Source organism: Carassius auratus, chromosome 20, assembly GCF_003368295.1.
Source record: "Carassius auratus strain Wakin chromosome 20, ASM336829v1, whole genome shotgun sequence".
In the NCBI taxonomy this organism is placed as follows: domain Eukaryota; kingdom Metazoa; phylum Chordata; class Actinopteri; order Cypriniformes; family Cyprinidae; genus Carassius; species Carassius auratus.
Window position 1 is genome coordinate 139,539 of NC_039262.1, and position 23,742 is coordinate 163,280.

The 23,742-nt window shown below is 37.1% G+C and overlaps 1 protein-coding gene across 4 annotated transcripts in view; it reads left to right on the forward strand.

The window, feature by feature from the left end:
• The first annotated feature begins 1,206 nt into the window (after window positions 1-1,206).
• Window positions 1,207-23,742, forward strand: part of LOC113120434 (mitochondrial peptide methionine sulfoxide reductase-like) — a 68,421-nt gene continuing 45,885 nt past the window's right edge. For 2 of the 4 annotated variants that reach the window (XM_026290237.1, XM_026290239.1), the window contains exon 1: window positions 1,207-1,410. In XM_026290237.1, the coding sequence (XP_026146022.1) occupies window positions 1,275-1,410 (136 nt within the window). In that variant the 5' untranslated portion in view covers window positions 1,207-1,274. Of the gene's footprint in view, window positions 1,411-3,785; window positions 5,191-23,742 lie in introns of those variants that run through there. The other 2 variants (XM_026290236.1, XM_026290240.1) reach the window with 2 other exon arrangements.

Genomic DNA, 23,742 nt, shown 5'->3' on the forward strand with positions numbered 1-23,742 from the left:
AAGTGATTTTTAAGGGTTGTATCATTTCATTCGCCTTGCGAGGTTCGTCTCGCTCAATCCTAATCGCCTTTGTAGTTAATTGACATCATCTACCTTAAAATGTTATGAAAACGTTTGAGGTTATACACAAAAACTTGAAAATAATTTGCAATGCGTATGTTTGAAGCACCGCTGTAAAGCGCTCGAACGGCGTAACATTGGCAGGTCTGTCTATATCTATCTATGAATTATCAACCCGCTTTGTATTGTCTGGGTTAGTACTTGCTTTGAGGTCAGCAGAGGGCTCCTGATCCTCTCTTGTGCTGCAGTTTGAGGACTGTCGTCTGCCGCACGCTTGTCTCGAACAAACACATTGGACACGCGGTGGACTCCAGATGGTAAAGCTTTTCAATCCACCCTTATGCTGACGACACGTGTATAAAGACACTGTCTCTGAGTGCTGCAGACAGCCAGGACCTTCAAGGGCCCGGGAATATCATCCGATTAAACAAAGAAGTGGCTACTTGGTGGTCTGTTGCAAATATTCCTTGGCCTGTAAACTATTATCAATCTTCTAGGCTACAGTTAGCCTAGTATTATTAGAAAATGATAAACACTTTTCCATCAATCCATATCCTAAATTCACAAGTGTAATGTAATGTAATTGGATTAAATAATTTTCCTAAACTAATTTCCTACACTTAGCACATGCGGCGACAAGATAGCGCACACACAAAACGAACCGACTTTAAATTTGAGTAAAATGTTAGACATAATTAAAAACAAATGTACAACTGACACAAGCACATTACGTAATATGAGCATTTTGAATGTTAAATACAATATATGGGTGCATAAAACACATTGTGAAGTTGCCATGCCCTGTGGTGTGACAGCTACATTTAATCTAAAATAGCATTTTATAAACTTCAGATAAGAATAGTGGCATTAATTGTAACACCACACATCAATATATATATATATATATATATATATATATATATATATATATATATATATATATATATTAATGTATAAGCAAGTGCCAACAACACAAGTGAGAAGCTTTACAACAGTATTCCAAGCTCCTACACTTTTTTTGAATCACCAAGGAAGGAATGTCCTCCATACAGCACTTCAGATTCGTTTTACTAAAGGGTAAAGGTGACTTTAAACACTTGATTAGAGCACGCGTAGGCTTCTTATTTACATTATATATAACCAAATAGTTACGTGACAAGCACGCGCTTGTGCAATCGTTACATAAGTGCATCGCGTGCGGTGTGTTTGTGCTCATGGTCGCGCGGACTTCCGCGCGTTTGGTTTGGCGTTATTTTGTCCAAAACAGAATGGGAGATATGTCATCCAAAGTACGAATGCCGTCTCCAGAGGAAGCGCTACCTGGAAGAGAGCAGAGCATGGAAGTGTCAGGTATGGCGTTGTGTTTTTATCTGACTTTCTCATTTCACGTGCTAACGCGGCTATCCGCTGTCAAACAAAGGGAGTGCCTTAACGTTTCAAGTCACGATGAGATGGATATAGTGTTATAGGGTGCGGAATTGCAACGGAAGCGTACTTGTGCAAAAGAAAGCAAACACGAGTCCTCTGCGGTCGAGGGAACTGGGGGCTTTGTTTTGTTTTTCCTGTATCTGAGCGACGCGCACGCGCAGTGTTTCACTTACGGATAATCGTCATTTTGTTCCTTCCAGAAATTCATATAGCGAGTATTTGTAGACGTTATGTACTCGTATTTGGCTACTCTAATCAATTAATATATGCTTTGGTATGACACATTATATCATCATTACATCTTATTCAGCCTTTTTCTCGTTTTCATTTGCATCACGTTAACCATTTAGGTTAAATGTTTTCAAAGTAAGTCTATTTTTTTTTTTATTTATTATTATTTTTCTTTTTACCGAGTAATATCCCCAACACTCTTGGCATTAAATATTGAATATTCGTCTCTTCAGGGGCAAGTACAGGGTATTAAAGGGCAATAAAAGGCACACTTGCAGTGAAACAGAACAGCTGACTCAGGCTCTTACATAAAAATGGAAATGCTGTTTCAAGTAGACTGAAGAGCTCTGATGGGAACAGGAGGCCTGCTACGAATCCTAAATCACACGCTTTAAGTGACATCATTTAAACGGAAAAATAAAACATCTAGTAAGTAGTTTTAGCAGACGCTTTTATTCAACGTGACATGGACAAAAAGTGTGAAAGTCATCATGAGATAAAAATATTTAAATTTAATACTTAACAGTATAGTTTAAATTTTTTTAGTGTTCCTCTGAAAAATAGCAGCATATTGGTAGGCTTAATAATGACTGCATTTTCATTTTTTGAGAAAACTATCCCTTTTGTCTTGCTCAAGGGCACAAAAGCGATAACAAAAGGCTTGTTTCTTTCAGAGGTTGAACTAGCAATTTTCTACCTTTTCAGCCTTGGGCTATAGTCATATACCTTGTCCCATCCTCCCAGCAGCAGGTCCCAGAGTACAATTCCTTTCAAGTTTTGGAGATATTGCTTTTGCATTCATTGTACAACTTACAGCTGTGGACTTATGCGACTCACATTGGCGTTCAGTGCAATGGCATGAAGCGTGCCCATGCAGGGATCCACCCCTTCAGACTGCAGTGAACTGATTATCAGTGCTCACCTCTCAAGGCTTCCCCTTGGCAACGGGACTCCACTGTGGAGCTGGAAGGTTGCCAGGTAACACTCTGCAACACTGACACACGCGTGTCTCGCTTTGAAGATGTAATGAACCCGGCTTGAAGGTTACAGACCACAGAACAGATGGAAGAATGAGATCAGAGCTTAGGGCAGTGCGATGTCTCTTTGAACACGAGCAGCTCTTACAAAAAAATTTGTGGGTGCTTGGGTCACGTGCTGAGGGGGTTCTTTCAAGTGCTGGAATTGCTGTGGACTATTCGAGTGGGATTGTACTTCTTTTTATTGATATGCAAAAAAAAAAAATGGAAAAGTTGGAAATTGCTTGAATAATTAAGTTTTTTTTTTCAGTGTTTTGAAAGAACCCTTTTCTGTTTGCTAAGGTTTTATTTATTTGATCAAAGAAAGTAAAAAAAGTAATAATGTTAAATATTATTACAATTTAAAAGCACTTTTCTATTTTAATATATTTTTACAAATGTAATTTATTCCTGTGACGGCAGAGCTGAATTTTTTGTAGCCATTTAGGCATATTAGAATGATTTCTGAAGAATCTTGTGACACTGAAGACTGGAGTAATGGCTGCTGAAAATTCAGCTTCACCATCATACAAATCAATTTAGTAATTGGAAAAACTGTAGTAATGCAATTTCTTTGATTTTGGCTTACTTGCATGTGACTAAAAATGTCATATTTAACAAGTATAGTTCACCCAAAAAATTACAATTATGTCCCAGTCCAATTATTTACTTAGACAAAAGAAGATATTTTCAAGAATGCTGATGACCAAAACAACTTTGGACCCCATACGACTTTTACTGCATTTACCAAAACAACAACATCAACAAAAACCTTTATGTGCTTTGTACTTTAGAGATTTTAATTAAAATAGATGTAAAATAGAAAATAGATTTAATTTTAAATTAATTTTTTAATAATAATAATAATATGCAAAGTCAAAGATGCAAAGTAAAATGAATTTGTGAAATTCTAATAGTAGTTTGGCTAGTTGATTAGGTAGTACAAAAAAATACTTCACTTGACTAGTTGATTGCTCACGTTCTGTATATTAAAGTTATATTTACTAGGAAATATAGATTCTCAGAGCAAAATGGTCCAACAAGTTTATATTCTCTATAACAGTTGGTGGTTTGCCATGCTAAATATCATATAACATTTTTGTGGCAAGTGCATGGTTTTGTTTCCATATAAGTGAGAAAGTTTGTTTAGGGAGGGCATCCTTGGGGCCGTCCCGCTTTGGCACAGCATCGCTACCATGTCCCCAAAAATGGCAGTAGCAGCACAGGAGGAGCAGTTTTGGCACACAGAGAATGATCACAGCGTTGAAAGGAAAAACAGCAGCAGGATTTTTTCCCTGCTTAGACAGATTTAAAAGTGAGTAGGTGAAACACAGAGTAACTCTTGAGTGCCGGTGGCTAACAATGCATGGAGCGGATAGACGGTTGAAGGAGGGACGTTGGAGGTGTGGGGACACTGGGGAGATTGGGATGACAGACATTCCAATGTCCTCACATCTGTGGATCTGGCGAGGGAGGAGGGGGGACCGGATCTGGATGAAGGTGGCAGGGAATGGCAGAGAAGAGAAAATAATTTGAGATTCGTTTTGATCAATTTGCCTAAATTGGCTCTTTTTTCGGTGGGATGAGGGGGGCCCAGTCAAGTGACTTCAGGCTGGAGCACCGCCAGGGTTTCCCGGGAAAGTTGCCACGCCGGGAGTGCGGGAGCACGGAGAGGGAGAGGAATGGAAGAGAAGAAACCCAGGCGAGACTTGGCAGGGTTCTGTCGCAGCTCTCTTTGTCTGTTTGCTCAGCTTTTGCGCAAAGGAAATCAAAAATACCCCGAGTGCAGGAGCTCAGCTTCAGTGCTAAAAAACTAAATCTAAAAAGAAAACTGGATTATATTTCGCGGAAACCTAGGGCAAAGGGGGGCACACATTGTAATCAATAAGCCGTTTTTGGACAATTCTGGAAGAATTGTGCAGTCCCCGTTTTTTTGGACTGGACTTTTGAAGTTGTTTACAGCAAGAGATGGCCATGCATCTTGAGGGGTTTTTATCTTAACCGCAAATGAAGATGTATCTGACTTGTTTATGTTCTCATTAATGGCTTTACTATGCCTGGAACTACAAATGGCCAGTGCCAAAGAAAAGTTTGCACCTCTACGACCGGACTGCAAAGTTTTGTTTTTACTTTCAGAACTTCTAAAACTAAGGGCCAGAAGATGCTTTGTCCCTGAGTGGAAATTAATGTTTTTTTTTCTTGGAAGAAGAAGCTAGGTGTCTTCAGCAACAGTCTTCTTTCTTTGAGGAGTGTCTCCAGAAAACCAAGATCATATTCCAAGGCTGTTTGCATTTGAATATGTTTAGATCAATCAGGGCATAAAGAGACTTCAGTCTTCTAACTATTAGGGAATGTGATGCTCTACAAGAAGGAGATGAATTGTTAGTCAGCCATTTTGATGTCAACAAACGTCAGGAGTACAAAGAAGGCCTGGATGTTGATTTTCCTAACTTCTGTAAGTGCCAAATAATGCTGTATTATCCCATATTAATAAAGCTCACATGCTAGTCATTAAGTTTGGAGTTTTTCTCAATTGGCTTCCTTGATGCTGATGAGTCACTGTTAGAATGGTGATTTGTTGTTACTGGTTTGTATGATTTATTATTGGTTTGATGTATGGAGTATGATTTCCTCTAGAGAGAAAGTTGTCTAGGATTCTGGCAGCATCAGCAGGCTTCCAGTTAACAGCCATGAAAAGGACAAGAACAGAGAAGAGGCAGAGAGAGATTTGTTGATTCTGTGCCAATGTAAATTTTCCAGATGTGTTTCATCACAAGACAGGTGTCCATGGCTGATAGAGCAGGTGCATTATGATGTTTGGCATTATATTTTGATGTAATGGTTTTCTGAAAGGCCTTTCAGCTTTCCACCAATACTCAAAGCATGCAAAGGCCTTAACTCTCTTTGGTGGAATTTTAAACGTGGGACATTGAATTTTTAATCAATAGTATTTCTGACCTTTGAAGATGAATTCAAGGTCACTGTTCTGCATGCCATTTCTGATTTGTTTTATGAAGTAGAAACTTTTTTTTTTTCTTTTTGCCACCAGCTACTCAGAACAGCTGCTTGGGCAACTGCAAAATGCCAGTTGGAAATGCTCCATTGCTTTCCATTCGTTAAAAAATAATTATTAATTATCAAACATTTATTCATATACCAACTGGATAGATCCAAATGAACAACCCTAACTGTCTAGTTTTCGAATATGTTCATTTAAAGCTTATGTGTATATTAGGCGTTTTTGTAATTTAGAGTGAAATACTATCACTACTGCAAAGCACAAAGTATCTCAGGTAAACCAATTAAAGTGCAAATGGAAATAATTCACAAAGATTGATTGGAAAACTACAACACCTACTGTAGCTGGTTTATTTAGAACCCACAACTTTGATTAGACCAAATAACTTTCAATTCTTTCATACTGAAAAATTTTACATTTATGTAAACTACCATTAGGATGTTTGTAATCAGTAAGATTTTATACTTTTCAGCACCAAATCTGGATATTCAGCATATCTGAAGGATCATGTTACCTTGAAGATTAGAGTAATGGCTGCTGAAAATGAATCTTAATTTAGAAAACATTGAAATAGAAAAAAATGTCAAAATATTAGTGGTTTTACTGTATTCTTATATTTTTTCTTAAAAAATGCAGCATTGTTAACCATAAGAATTTTTACAGTGTTGCACAGTAGTATTCAAACTTGCATACTTGCATCAGCTTTTTATCAATAGTTAGAACTAAATTCCTTTTACGGTTCTTTTATTTATTTAGTTTTTCTATGAGGTCTTGAGATTTTTTCCTAGCTAAGGGAACAAGTATAACAGTCTGACCATGCATGTGTAACAGTGGCTGTAAATTATTCATAACTTCCTTTGCAGATAATAGAAAACCTGATATGTTTGCATGGCTTTTCTCAGCAATACTATTTCTTGAAACCTTTTAATGGATGCAGAGAAGCAGTGTGGAGTTTTTGGTGAATCGTTGTGCACGTTGACCCACTTTAACTCCTTCAATAGCTTGAGAATCTAGCCTCCTTTACATCTCTCAAAGTATTATTTAAATTTGTCTTTCTCTTTGCTGATCTACTGTAACAGATGTGATGTTCTTTAGTTTAACTCAAGGTTAAGATCATGGTTTTGACTCCCAGCGAAACCACATACTGATAAATGTACATTTTAGATAAAAGTGTCTGCCAAATGCATAAATGTAAATGTAATCTGACCTTCTAACCCTAATGTGTAGAGAAAAGGAAGACCTGCAGGCATGATGTGATTAAGTAAATCATTTAAAAAGCCTGTTACACACTCCCTCTGTCTCCCACAGTGCTCTTTACCCTGCTCAAGAACACCTCTGTCAACACACAGGACTTGTATTGCTTTCAGCAGTCATCTGGCCTGTCTGTCTTTTCACTGAATTACAAAAGATAGTGGTCGGCTTATGTACTGGCTTAATGATTGTGTAATATTCATGACAGATTTGGACTTAAATAAGGAATATGAATCATTCCAAGGTCTTGAATGAGCTCGCACTTCATCAGCATGAGAAAGTAACAATCTGGGTTCAAAAGGGAAGCACTATTAGTAGAAAATTATTTACATTTTTTGCAAAAACTGTGCACAATTTCATTCACAATGGAATTCTATAGGAAAGTCATCAGGAGAAAGTTATATACTCTATAAACACAAGGGCCAGTCCATCCAGGTCATCATTGACTTGCCTTCATTTCATTACAGTACAAACCTGTATGACTTTCTGTATTCTATGGACCCCAAAAAAAGATATTTTGAGAACTGTATAAGTGTTTTTCGTCCATATAATGGAAGACCGTGATCTCCAATGGTGTCTGGTTCTCAGTGCTCATTAAAATATCTTCTGTAGAAGAAACTCATTTAGGTTGGGAACAACATGATTTTTATTTTTGGGAGAAATCTCTTTAAGAACATTGCTGAGAATTACTGTTGTCCACAAATTAATTTTTTTTAGCTGTTGTCCTTAAACAACATGCAATAACGCAAAACATGTATTGTTAACATTTAGGTACAAGTTCAGCTGCTTGATACTCATGCTAGAATATAATTATGATTTTGCACATTTCTGCATCTAAAACCATCAGAATACATTGTCCAGTAACATGGTTTATGTCTGTTCTAATTGACAGCCTGCCACAGATCCTTTGACAAAGCTTAGCATGTTATTCTTTAAAATCGCGATGTAATAGAATTAGTGAAAGATCTCTGATTCAGGAGTGATACCATCTGCAGATGTGAGCTTGCAGGCGATTGTAAGAAAATGAAGAGCTTAAAATATTATTTAGAAAAAATGAATCATAAGCATGGATGATTCATTCAATAAGATCAATAACATGCATTTAGAAAAAGTATTTGAGTTTCCAATTTTTAGTGGTGCTTAATATTATAATAACAATTAATTATGCATAATTACATGCAAATAACCCCTAAGCCAAACCCTAATTCTAACCCTTAACATATAGTACATGTAGTTCATTGATATTACTCAATACATAAAGGTATATTACACTGTAACACTGATACCTAAAGTAACTGAAATTTCTGTCTCGCTAACTGATTGGGATTATTCCAGCACTGTTATTTGTATTCTATAGTCCCAATAATATAATTTTCAGTGTTAAAGCTGTGATTTATCATGGAGGAAGTTGGAAGAAGACTGCAAATGAATTTCACCACATTGAGTTGGTGGATTTGGCATCGTGGCTGTACGTATGAGAAATTCCAAATCTCACAGCTTGAAGGGTTGTTTCAAGAGATCAAAATCATTCTTTCTGAAAATGTGTTTGGATTCCAAATGCAGGTTATTAAAAGACTCGCTCGCTTTGCTCAGAGGACGCAACAGTCCACCTGTTTGTCTGAACAAAGAACTGAAGGAATTAAAGATATGATGTGCTCTGGGTCCTACAGTGCGTTTCATTTAGCTGTTTTTACCTCTGGTGAGCAAAACCCCCTTTAATCTTAGCTCCAAAGGACTGCACTGACGGGCAGGTGTGGAGCGCTAGTCGCCATGTTTGATGTTGACACATAATCGCAAGATGAAGGGAGAAGGAAGCCTTTTCACTCACAAAGAGTTCTATCTCACTCCTTCACCTCTGTGGCCACACGTCTACTCGTTACTGGCTCATTAGTGATCCTGTCTTCCTTTATAATGATAGAATAGGAGCAGAAGGGTAAAACCCCGTCTGTCGCACATGCCCTGTGTTGCAGTACAAGAGTCCACTGAACACAGTAGCGTCTAGGCTGCTATTTTATGAAGACTTTTAGTATGAAATGTTCTCTGGTCGAAGCAAAATGGGTAATAATATCGGAAACATACTGACCCACAATGATTTAAGTGCTTTTTCCTTAATTAGTGGTGAAGATGTACAAAAATAGCATAAAGATTCAAATTGAATCAGCTCTGGATGTGTTTGAAATGATGTACTGTACTACTATACTAAGATAATAAGGTATATGTACAGTATGCAATATTAATTAGGGTTAATGAGATATAGCCATACATTCTTGTGCAGATTCATAAGGCTCTGGAAGCTTTCAAAATTGCTTAATACTACACTACTAATACTATTTTTGCAGCATTCAATGCAACTGGGCACACTATGCAACATTAATTTGTGTTGTTGAGATATGTCGCTAAATGGTTAAAGATTCATTTTGCAGCTGATTGATAATGAGTCTCTGGAAGTGTTTGAAATGGCTACCATACTGTTTTTGCAGTGTGCAAAGGTATGTATACTGCGCACAGTATGCACCATTAATTAGTGTTGATGAGATGTGTAAAAAAAGAAAGTGTCCTGAAGATTTAAAATGAATTGTCAGACAGTAATAAGCTGATTCGAAAGGATCTGGATGTGTTCACAGTTATTTCATAGCACTACAGTACACTACTAATATTTTTTGCAGTATGTAAAAGTATGTAGAATGTACACAGTATGTACCTTTAATGCGTAACAATGGCATACAGTCTTGAAGATTCAATATCAACGATTGCACATTTTTGAGCTGATTCGTAAAGCTCTGAATGTGTTCAAAATGGCATAGTACTAAACTGTGAACACCTTTTTTATGGCATTTAAAGTATGTATAATGCATTGCATCATTAATTGTTTATGAAATATAACATAGCCTGTTCAAAATGGCGTATAATTATACTACTAAAACCATTTTTGCAGTATGTAAAGTGTGCACAGCTGCATTGGAATGACCTGCCTACATCTATCACTGCAGCACTCTATTAAAGGGTTAGTTCACTGAAAAATGAAGCGATACATTGTGCCATGACAAACATCTGGCTGGGCTCGGTGTTCATCTTCAGTTCTCTCTTCACAGCAATTCAGTCAGTGTACTGTTTGAGTACATGAATTACTCTGGGATATTGGTTTGTTTTAACTCAGGAGGAGTATCAGCCACATTAAAAAAAGTAAACAGCTTAAGTCATTTGCGGATTAATGCTTATTGGAGACTTTAACCTTTTTTGGTAAACTGGTTCAAGAAGATCCCGGTTACATCGAATGATTCATTCGCGAACCGGATATCACTACACTGTTGTGTTTTGAACTCTCTCACAACAGACACAGAAGAGAAGACAATGATTAATAAAGTAGTAGCTTTTGCTATTTTTGTACCAAAATGTGTTTTTCGATGCTCCAAAAAATTCAAACTGACCCTATGATGTCACATGGACTACTTTGAAGATGTTTTTCTCACCTTTCTGGACATGGACAGTATACCGTACACACAGTTTCAATGGAGGGACTGAGAGCTCTTGGACTAAATCTAAAATATCTTAAACTGTGTTCCGAAGATGAACGGAGGTCTTACAGGTTTGGAACGACATGAGGGTGAGTTATTAATGACATCATTTTCATTTTTCGGTGAACTAACCCTTTAAACTTCTAATATATAGTGGAGTCATATGACATGTCATTGAAGCATACTACTATTTGCAGTGTTTGTCATGGCACAATGTACCATTTCTCATTCATTTTTACAAAATAGTGGGCGGTATACAGTATATACTGTGCAGTATGCCACAAGCAATACACTAGTGTTCCATTCCAAACAGCCTTGTTTAATCACCATGACAAAGGAAGTGATTTAAGCATTGGGCATTTTACAAAATGATAGTCTCTTGGCAGTCCTTGTGTTTGTAGTTGACTACATGCTGTTGCCAATGGTGACAATATCAAATGAACTGGAATGAACACTTTCATTCCACAGCTGAACATGAAGTATGAGGAACACATTATCCATGTAAATATAGCTTTGATGCGGCTTCTCTTTCTGATTTTGCCTCTTACATTCTCTACAATCTCAGTCATTCTCATTCTCTCTAACCCCCCCCCCCCACCCTCCTTATGATTGGTTGAATTAACTCTGCAGCCTCCTGTTGTGAATAATTACTTTTGATCCAGTGCGGATCTCTCACTCTCTCTCTCTCTCTCTCTCTCTCTCTGTCTCTCTCTCTCAACCTCTTTCAGTGTTTTCAAATTTACCTTTTAAAAATGTTTATGCTGGCTGTCACATCCCAGTATCACAAACCCACATGTAAACATATATAGTCTGTCTTGAGATGGGATCTCAAGGTAAGAGTTTTTCTGCTCTGTTAGTTTAAGCAGAAATTATAATGGCTGATGATGATAAACTGCATTGTATAGAGGTCATTGGTTGCATTATGGCCACCTCAGTCTCAATAGCTACTTCATACTTTGGATGTTAAAGAGAGAGTTCATGCACAAATCCTGTCTCAAGTCTCATGTTTTTCCTTAATTGTTTCTTTCCTCTGTGGAATGCAAAGGAGACTATTAAAGTGCTGTCAAGTTCCAAAAATGACAAAAACACCCTAAAAGTCGTCCATATGACTCGGGTAATATATTATATTGAAGTCTTCTGAAGCTAAATGATAGTTATGTGTGATGAACAGATTGCTGCCTGTAGCTCGTAAAGTTTGTGTTAGCATAGATGAATTTGGCACATGAAGATTTTCCATCAATACCAAGGATTTAAAGTCACAACGAAACTGAAGTTGTGTCAAATCTTATTTTCTTTGTATTGTGATGTACATGATTGTGTAGCAGATTAAAACAGTTTAATACGTTTGCATTTAAGAATACACAAAGAATAGTGACTGATTATTTAAGGGAGTTTCATATGTTCTATCCAATGTAAAAAAAATATTCTGAGCTTTAGTGATTTGGAGACCATTATTTGTGCGTTTATTTCAACCAGGCTGGACTACTGTAATGCTCTATATGCTGGAATAAATTAGTCCTTGCTCTCGCGATTACAACTGGTACAGAATGCTGCAGCTCGTTTTTTAACAGGGAGATAAAAGAGAGAAGATTACACCTGTGTTGTCATAACTTCATTGGCTGCCTGTTCAATTCAGAGTTGATTTTAAGGTTTTAGTATTTGTATTTAAATCACTTCGTGGTCTTGCCCCTTCATATATTCTCCAGTCAGAATGCTCAGATCAACCACCCAGATGATATTAAATGTTCCAAAACCTCGACTTAAATCCAAAGGTGACAGAGCATTCTCAGTTCTTAGTCCTAAGCTCTGGAATTCCCTACCTTTTATCTATTAGAGTTTCCCCTACTCTTTCTACAATTAAATCTTCTCTTAAAACATACTTCCCCCCCCCCCCCGTCGTTTGATATTAATTATTAGTCTTTTTTTTTGTCTTAAATATTGTTTTAAATTGCATGATGTTTCCTGTCTTCATTTTATTACTTTTTTGGTATCTTTTCTTTTATCATTAGTGTTTAAATTGTATCGTACGTGGATGTTTTGTTTTGTATGTTGTGCAGCACTTTGGTCAGCATTTATGCTGTTTTAAAGTGCTGTATAAATAAACTTGACCTTGACCTTGATTCAAGCCATGTTTTAGCCACAATTCATCAATTACACTATCTAAAAACCTTTACAAAAAATAATTTGTATTATTATCTATTACCATTTTAAATAGTAATATGTAGTTGTTGGAATTATGTATTCAGAATGGCTTTGTTTTTAACGACGGTGTCAGTGGTTAGCGTTGTATAATGCAATCTGTTGTGTATCCCTGAAGCGAATCAAAAATAAGTTTCCTTGCAAAAGGACTATAAAGTATAACTCTAAATCTGTTATCGATAATGAAATGTATGTAGTTTTTTTTTCTTCTTGTTTTATGTTGGTTTATTGATTGGATTTAGAGATGTTTTGCAATAAAACATTATGGCATACCAGATAAATTGAAGATTGAATTATGACATACTGATTAAACATGAGGTTAATAATGCACAGACGAACTGTTCCCAAAAATATCTATACCATGCATTAATAAAATAGATATGCATTTCCTTGGCCTGTTTCACAAAGCTAAATGGTTTCTGAAGACTTGGAATACACTTTCATTATTCTTACTTGTCATTTCTGGAGCTTTCATTTGTAAGGGTGGAAGAACAGCAGGAATATACTTCCTAAATCTCTTTTTGTGTTCCAGGGAAGAAAGAAAGTCATATAACCTATACTGGAATGACATACGGCTTAGTAAATGATGACATAATTTAATTTATGGGTGAGCTAACCATTTAAATGAGGGTAATAGTGATTTTTTTGTCTGCTCTTGCTCATGTGCTGATCTCCGTTCACTCCTGGACATCTTCTGAAAGTGACAGGCCACCTCTGGACAGTCTGATAGGAAGAGGAATCAGCATGTTCTGCGCTCTCTCCACGTCCTTAGTGGACCACGTGCCTGCACTGCTCTGTTCCGCCTGGCTGACCTGTCAAAAATGTTCTAGTCACAAGAGTGGGCTTCTACAGTGCGGCTGCATGGAAATGACGTGGCACCTTTGAATTAATTTTTCATGGGCCTTGTCTTTAGATGTTCCCCTTCTTTTGAATATCGGTTATTTCAAAGGCCCCGCAGATCACCAATGGCATTGCAGCCCTGTGGCAGTGGAGTTTAAAGGCAGGATGGTGTTCCCATGCTGGCAATCAAACCCTGTGAAAGTTGCCCACCTGAAGCATCGATGTCAAACTGCATCATTGTTCACGAGCGCTATAAATAGCTTTCCAATCAGACTTGAGCCCCCCCTAGATGGAAATTGCGTTAAATGTGCTGGCGTGTAGGTAAGTTACGTAGGAGGGGGAGGCTGAAGTGTCTTTGCAAATGCAAAGAACGTGTCTGCTGGGAACACTGGGAATTAAATTACAGGAAAGCATAATGCAATCCTTGATATCTACCTACTCTGCGTAATGAAATCAGCAGATGAAAGCACAGCTGGACCTTCTTGCAGGATATTACTGTGTGAGAAAGTGCTTAGCTGGCTGAGGGAGGGGGTGGAGAATGCAAGCACCTTTGGGAACATTACGTGCATGTTCTCACACCAGTGCATGTTCTTTCCACTTCAAGAAAACACATTTTCATGACACTTTTGTTGGGAAATGGTGGGCAGTGCAAGAATTTAAATGCATGCTTAAGTTCTTTATTTTCTTTAGGTAGGTCTCTTTTGTTCTTGTAGTACTGGCTAATAATGGGTTATATAATACATATTATTATTTAAAATTATCATTCATAGTAATTTATATACTACCGGTCAAAGCTTTGTAATAATTAAGCTATTCAAATGTTTTTTTTCTCTTATGCTTAACAAGTCTGCATTTATTTGATCAAAAATACACACACACACACACACACACACACACACACACACACATATATATATATATATATATATATATATATATATATATATATATATATATATATATATAAACAATTTAAAAGAACGGTTTTCAATTTTAATATATTTTAAATTGTATTTTATTTCAGTGATACTCCAGTCTTCACTGTCACATGATTTTTCAGCAGTCAATCTAATATACTTATTTGTTGACCAATAAACATTTCTTATTATTATCAATGTTTAAAACCGTTTTTGGTGCTTAATATTTTTGTTTTTGTTTGTGTAAATAAGATACTGTATAGCAAGGATGCATTATTGATAGTAACAGTAAAGACAATTGTAATGTTATAAAATATTTTTGTTACAAATTTCAACTTTCTATTTATTAAAGAATCCTGGAAAAAATGTATCATGTTTTCCACAAAAATATATTCAACATTAATAATAATTTTTAATAAAAGAGCACCAAATAAGAATAGCACTGAAGGTGAGCATATGAGACTACTTACAAATAAATAAATAATCTGAATTATTCCAAATATTTGACCGGTAGTGTATTATTTTTGTATTTAACTGCAGCTGAAATGTGTTTGTGCATAGGCATCATTTATTGTGTGAGTTTTTGTGGGCTGATGTAATGGTGATGTATACGGCAAAATCATTTTCAGCTCTTTTTTTAGATTGTTTGCTTTTTTTTGATAGGTAAAGTGAGGGGTTAAATTGGGATTTTAGTGTTGTGCCCGTGGTAAGATTTGACATGGCCCATTTCCACCCTTAAAATTGCACAATTGCCTATTTGGAATAGCACTTTATACACAAAACAAAGGAAAAAGTACAGAAAAGGGTATTTGGATCAGCAGGTATGATATTGCTTATGAGTATTTATTTGGTAGTAGAGTAAATGTAATATTATACCACAGGCTTTAGGATATTTACTACATCTCTCCGACAGCTCAGTTTGCTGGGCATCCTTTTTGCAGACAAGAGAGTCATATATCAAAGAGATAATGGAATGTGGCGTCTTCAGCGCACCACAACGAATGAGCAGTATCACCTTATGCAACTGACTTATGCTTTTAAGACAATTATCTTTTTAGCTCCCTTAATTGCAGTAAAACAGCCAGCGCTGTGCTACCCATTATTTTGGCAGAGGAAAGCAGCTGACTGCTACATGCACACATCTTTTATTCAAGGTTTCAGCTGCGCCACACAATGGCAAGTAGGAGGATGAGAGAAAACAAGAAAAAAATCCAATCTGATTCTTTCATCTTTAACTTACAGTAAAGCCACCAACTGAAACAATCTTCCTCTTGACTTCAAATGTGCATTTGTTTGCTGCGCTTACATTTACTCCAAACAGATCAAATAAAAGTGGCCGCTTTCTTCACCACATGTATTTAGATTACATTATGTATTTGTGGCTTCGGATTTAGATTTTTGTTGACTTCTGAGGATTTCATCTAATTTGTTGTTTTAGAGGGCTAGTTCACCCAAAAATGAAAATTCTGTCATTATTTACTCATCCTCATGTAAACCCTTAAGACCTCCGTTCATCTTCACAAATTAAGATATTTTTGATGAATTCTGAGAGCTCTGTGACTCTCCCATAGACAGCAATGCAATTACCATGATCAAGGTCCAGAAACGTAGCAAGGATATTGGTAAAATAATCCATGTGACATCGGGGTTCAACCGTAAATTTACTGAGCTACAAGATTACTATTTGTGTTCAACGAAAATAAAAACCATAACATTATTCAACTATTTGTCATATCCGTGTGGAGCAGCTGACACAGAACAACATTCGCTGTTTCCGTTCATTGGATATGCTTGAGAATGGCACCAGGGTGACGCGGAGGAGTCAAATTGTTGAGACAAAGGTTTCTGGACCTTGATCGTGGAAATTACATTGCTGTCTATGGGAGGGTCAGAAAGCTCTCAGAATTAAAAAAAAATATTTTAATTTGTGTTTAGTGGTCCACCGATATATCCCCAAGGCTGATATATCAGCTGATATTTGGTATTTTTCAAATATTGGCATAAGCTGATGCATTTGTGGCGGGACTTTTATTTTGACAGCACTGAGAATTGGCACATCCTGAACACACAGTGCTCACATTCTCTGATTTCTCTGTTTGAAAACATTCTGATTTCAAATTTCTTAAATATTAAATTAAATTATATCGGCCACCCTGCTTTCCAAGATATTGGCAAAAAAACAATTTCGGTCGACCACTATTTGTGTTCCGAAGATGAACAGCAGTCTCACAGGTTTGGAATGACATGATGACAGAATTTTCATTTTGGGACTCATAAAGTTATTTTTAGGTTGTCAAAAACATGATTCTTTTTGATGACTTTTTAAGTGCCAAATGAATGACTCTTGAGTCAGTTCTTTTTAATGAGTCAAAAACATGCAGTGCAACCAGCGTTGTCCAACTGCCGAACAGATTCTTAAAAAATAATTTAAAATCTTAAGAATCAGTTCTTTTTTGTGACTCAGAAACATAGAACACAACCAGTATAGTCTGACTACTGAACAAACGTGGCCCTTATAAGATGCATGTTTTAGAAAGACAAAATTCTGACAGCCGAATTCATTAGACAACACAAAATCCATGTAATTCTAACAGGGAGACTTTTAAATCAATGTAGATGCTGACTGTTTTTTCATAACACAGGAGATATATAAATAGCTGTACATGATTAAAAGCTGAATATTTAGATCAAAGCCACCAAATACAATCCCTCTCTTTGTGTGGTCATTAAATAATCTGCATTTAGTCCACATCAGCCCTAGTGAGTGTATTTATATGTGTTTGTTTACATCCCCAGGCTGGCATGTTAGAGAACAGTCTGTTTACTTCTAATAAGCTTTCTGTGGCCATTCCACACAGGCCGGGCTGTCCCTGGAGGTCCTGTCCCAAATCAGGCCCCCTGACCGGGAGAAGGATGCATGCAGGGCTGACACATGAGTGGTTGGCACATGCCAGGCTGCCTGCTGGGAATACCATCCCTCCCCGCACACAGCTCTCACGCCCTCATCATCCGCTCACTCGCTTGGCCTGACCGCCTCATCCTCTGCTCAGGCTTTTGTTGAGGAATTTTCTATATCCTATAAAATAGTTGCCAGCTAATGGATTTTTCCTTTATTCATTGGACGTGCTGAGCGATGACTCTCTCGGCACTTCTTAAAGGTGATTTACAATTAAAGGGACTTGGGCTATTTTCTAATGATTCTTTAGCTGAGTGGGTTTTATTGCACTACTAAGCTGTGTTATTAACAAACTGCCGCTTCGGCCCGTCCCTGTGGGACATGCTGAAATGCTTTGTCCTTTTCTCTGCTAGTGAATAAGGCTTTTCTCTCTTTGAGGCAGTCCAAAGCTTTTACAGTGTCACAAGAGAGGGTCCTGAATAGCGAGCATTCCCGCACGTGGCCGACAAACACACTCGTGCAAAAGCATTCCTGCACAATGCCATGAAAAATGCTTTTTGTATTAATCTAGGAGTAAATAAATAAACGCACGCATTTAGGCACATTTCTGTTTTCTCTTGCTTTCTCTCTTTTTCTCTGAATGCATAACTTTGTTTATTGATAGTTAGTTTCATATGGTTCGTTTATGGATGCTTTTTAATGTAGGAACAGTGATGATACGAGGCCATTTACCTTCAGTTTATTTTTAGTGGGAGAGAGGAGGCCTGAAGCTTGTGCACAAAAGCTTAAGGAAAAGGAAAGATCATACTTAATATATCCTAATATATCTCCAAAATTATGTGTAACAGGAAGAATTGTGAAAATCTGAAATTGTGCCTTAGATAGCTTACTGCATTCAGTGTTTTTTTTTTTTTTTTATCTAACATGAAGATCACAAACACAGATATTTAAGGACAGGAAGGCTGAAACCTATGGCTGCATGATTTTGGGGAAATTGTTTTCCGTTAAAACGGGTTTTTTTTTTTAAGCTCCAAGTTTGCTGCTTGTTTCTATGGATGTAAAATTTGGCCAAATATCTTGTGATAATAAAAAAATATATATATATATATATAATTATTATAATAATTATTATGAATTCTACATAAAAATATTATGTTGTATTTAAAAAAATATTATTATTAGTAGTAGTAATAGGCCTAGTATATTACAGTACAACAAAAAAATACAATAATAATATTTATGGCTGCGTAAATGGTTTCATTTTTAAACATTAAACCATCAAGCTTTTATTGGAAAACCACAGGTTTAAAGCTGTGTTTGTCATTACGTTCTGAGACACTGAAAACACTGGATCATGAGCTGCTCGTGTGTAAAAGAACACACTTCACTCTGACAAATGCAGCACATAATGATTTAAAGCCGTGAGCTGTTTAAGCCACACTGTGATTTCAGTTTTATTTTGATTAATCGTGCAGCCCTGCTGGAGCCCCTTAATAGCATCTACCAATGCCTATTATTTTATTAGTTATCACGTACATGCATCATATAATATAATATAATATTTACAGTAATTAACACATAATTCTGACATATGGCATGATTTTGCTAGGGTACCATTGCAATTCCACTACATGTTTGTATGGTAAACCGTGTGAGTCCGTGTGTCTGTATCAGGCGTCAGATGCCCCTACTTTATTAAATGGATGCAATTCTCAGCGTAACATAAGAAGCTAAAGTGTTCTGAAAGTGTTATGGATCGATTTTTCTCCCTTTTGAATGCTGTTTTCTCAGACAGAGCTGCATACGAAGATGTTCCACAAGTCCGCCCATGTTTTTCTCATCGGATTATGCTTACAAGAACATTGCCTCAGTGTTGAGTTCATGCAATCTCAATATTTCAGTCCGTCACCATTCCCGCTATACATTTGACTGCAATCAACTGCTGGACTTTTCAAAAGAGCACCAGATCTCATTCTTGAGGAGGTGGACATCTGGGAACCTATTGACCAGCTTAATGGCAGCACATTAAAAGCATCCTGGATGACATGGCCTTTCCAACACAAGGCCTGTAAAGGATAAGAGCTTGGCCAGAGTCTCATGTCAGCAATATGACTGCCTACTATTTCCTCCTTGCACAAGAGACTAGACTCACCTCCAGACAAAGTGCTCTTAAGGTCCATATAGGCCGAACCTTCTCTGTGCATCACGGTGATGCAAACTAGCACTGGAGGAATTCTATCCATTCCATCCTTTTCTGCATGACAGCAGATCAGGCCCAGATGGTGTTAGAGTACAGTGCGAGTTGTCACTGATTTCTTCCCATGAGTAGGTTCGCCGGTTTTGTCTCGCCTCTTTTGTCTGATTATGATGTGTTGGCAGTGTTGCAGACACGTAGCTGGTATAATCAGCTAAAACAATGGGCTGTAATAGCTGAGAGTGTAGCCGCTCCTCTCATCAGCTCTTACTATAAACAGACGCTGTGTCGCTAACACTAGACGACACAGGCGTGGATCAAAGTGCATGCCTGATCGCAGAGAGCCATCGAACAGGCCTTGTTTTTTGTGGTATATAAGGACATCGTGCTCTGAAAATTCATTGCGATATAGATGGAGGCTATCAGCAGCACTTGTGGTCTGTGTTGATGGTCAATGACGCAAGTGTCTGGTTGACCGGTGATGTATTCTCTATCCCCTATATGACCGGGCTATGCATAAGAGCCATGCGTAATGTTAGAATCCAAGTTTTGGTACTTCCATAAAGGCTAATGTATGGTCACAGATGAAAATGCAAGTTAAATGTAGTTCAGAGAGCTTGACCTAACATAATTCACCATCTATACAAGCAAATGCATCTATTCAAGCATGACTTCACACATCGCTGTGCTCCGAAATGCACTTGCACTTTATATTCTCACTATTGCCCTAAGGAGGCACTTGTAAATTGTTTTCTATTACCAGTTTCCCTTTCAGGTCAGCTGTCATCATGGCAAAACAAAAGTTTGAAGAGAATGTTGCTGAACAGTTTAGTTAAAGGATTAGTTTACTTGCAGAATAAAAAAAATGGGACTGCATGAAGGGACACAACTATGCAGGACTACGGCTCTCCGGGACCGAACTTGCCTACTCCTGTTCTAGCAAAACCATTTTATCAGGTATTTAAGTATATGCAAAGGGACTTCACATAGTGTCCCATCTGTGTTGCATACAGTCATCGGAGAGTATTAGATAAACCATTCTGAAAAGACATGGTCTGATTTTGAGAAGCAAAATGTATTATTGTTAGCATTTTTTCAGATTTGCGTCCTTTTGCATTCAGGCAGACTGTGTGCTCAAATAACTGGAAAAAGATGCCCAAGGGAGACCAAGATGGTTGCCATGTGGACTGATCTGCTTTAAAATGCTTTGTATGTTTACCCTACTGGCGGATACAGTGACAGAGGAGGAGATGGATGAACATAGGTGTAGGAATGCATCCGAATGAATATGCAGGATGGAGAAGCCATAATATAAGGCCTTTTCAAGTTGACTAGCATTGCAATTACACTGCAGCTGTGAGAAGATGCAGCAGTTTTCCTCATTGAAAAGCTTCATCCAGAAATGTCATAATAGCATCTCATCATTCTTCTGTCAGTACTCCATTAGTCTAACATTCTCGGTTTCCTTCATTTTTGTATTCTTTTCCAGGTCATCATTCTTCTTTCTCGTGCTGTGCCTACTCTCCTTCTTTCCTCCTCATCCTCCTTTCCTTTCAACCCCTCTTCCATCCCTCCCTCCCTCCCTCCCCCTCCCGCAGTCTGTCAGTGATTGCCTCGTCTGCAGTGTCTCCTGAGTCATCAGCAGTGCTGGTGTAATGGTGTGGAACTAGCCAAGGTGAATGGTTATTACTTATTGAGCTGAGACTAGCACCCATCTATTAGCACTTGAGCAGCATGGGCTCAAAGTAAACCAACTTTCTCCTTATCTGTTGTTGGAATGTATTTAATGTTAGCAGTGAAACTGTGGCAACAGACATGTTATGGAACATTTACTTTCTTTGTCATTTTTCCACTTGCTAAACAGACATGTGGTTCTACAAACATATTAAAACATTAACAAACCTGAAGGGACTGATATAGTAATGTGTATTTATGAGGAATTTGGTAACCCAACCAAATAATCAACAGCCTATCAGCTAACATTAGCCATCTAGCTTGGCTGCATAACATTAATCATGTTTCTGAGGCATATATACATAGGACTGTATTGTGAATCTACTTTTTGTGAGATATTTGTATGCAAATATGGTCCTAACATATATAGTACAGACTTGAAATGTATGTGGTTTTCTTTGTAGCTTTGCTACTTGCTAATAAATATACAAACCAAAGAGGTTTATATAATGACTGGAGAAATCTTGGTGTTAGCTGTTAGCATTCCCACGTATCAGCGCTCAGTTGGTGCTTTATCCAGTGACACTGTAAACATTAAGTACTTGTGGCGTTTATGATATATATTGTTTAGTATACAGGTATGGAAAGCATTAGCGATTCAGAGCAGTCAATTAAATTTTTTTCGTAAATTTTTTTGTGGTTGTGATTTGGAGAAGAACAGGTAAATTACAAAACAAATTTAACCTCATGCATCTTTCTTTTTATATGAACCGTTTCCATTCAAAAGTCTGGGTTTTGTGAGATCCTTTTGAAAAATATACTAGTATTCAGCAAGGATCCATAAATTGATCACAACTGACTGTAAAGACTTACATTTTCACAAAAGATTCTGTCAAAAATGCTGTTCTTTTGAACTTTCTATTCCTCAAATAATCCTGAAAATGATACTTTGATAATAAAAAAAAAAGTTTTTGAGCACCAAAGTGCCATTTTAGAATGATTTCTGAAGGATACGGAAGACTGGCGTAATGATGCTGAAAATTAAGATTTGCAATCACAGCAATAAATATATATATAGTTTTTTACTTTTTCATTTTAAATGCAATATTGTTTCACAATTATTCTGTTTTTATTGTATTTTTATCAAATAAATGCAGCCTTGATGAGAATTTAAAAAATCCCACAACCCCAAACCTTTGAACGGTAGTTTATTTGGCAGCAAACCAATTAAATTTTACTTTATCTACTTTTTTGAAGAGGTCAAGTTAAGACCTCAGACAAATGTGATAAGGCACCTGTTCACAGAGCCTCTACCTCAAGGCAGCACAAAAGCTTGTTTGTGGGGAGAACTAACTGAATGGGATACAAGTTGTCTTGATAGAATCTGAGATATATATTTGGCTCCATAGATGGCTAATTGCACCAGTGCACCGAGTCCTTTCAGAGCCTTTTCTTTGCAGCCATTGACAAAGCAGGCTCTGCAGGGCCACATTATTGTGAGGTTCCTTATAGACAAGAGAGCAAGACCCCCCAGTCCCTTTCCCCTCCCAGCACACACACACACACACATACACACACCTCATTTTTCACAACCCCTTAACTCAACTGATGTTGGCCACTCTCGCTTTTGTTAAGGGTGCATTTGGCCCCCGTCCACTCTTGGTGTTGTGGCTCTTAATGGGTTTCCTCGTGCATTGATCGAAGTCAAGTCCACAGGGAGGCTGCTAGACTGCAGAGGGACCAAAGGGCAAGGCCTGAGGGAGCCGGAGGGACCCTTAACAAGAGGCACAGCAGTAACAGTCTGAACTCCTGTGGCACTGCTGCATCTCACCCATCTCTCAAGGGCTTGTCAATCAAAAACATCCAGAATAATAGCCGCTGACTGGACATCAGTCAGACCAAGCGCCATTTGATAAATTATTTGTCATGACTGCATGGAAAATCAAATCACTCCAGACTCAACCATAGAAATTGTGCATTATTTAAATGACAATAGGAAGGACGGAGTCTGACAGGGATGCATCTCAAATATACAATACTCAGGGTCAGCCACTATTATGTTCTAGTATTTATAAGCAGGGCTATCAAGTTTTTATATACGTTTTTCCTTGGCTGCTTGTTTGGCCAGATTTCTAATTGCCATGTTTTCACTGGCACCAAGACAAATATTTTATTTATGAAAAAAAAAACTATTATATTATAAAATAAGTAATATTAATAATAATAATAAAATAAAAATAATGTTTTTTATTATTATTATAATTAGTAGTAGTAATAATAGTAACAATAATAAATGTATATTCTTAATACATGTTTTTAACATTTTCATGTTATTAATTTTTTCATTCTATTTTATGACTTTTTTACATTTATCATTTAAACTGTATATCATAAATGTCACATTTACACTTATTATTTTATAATAATAATGATAATTATTGTTATTACTACTATTTCAATTTTTCAAACATTTTAAAATATTTAAACATCTTTAAACAGAAT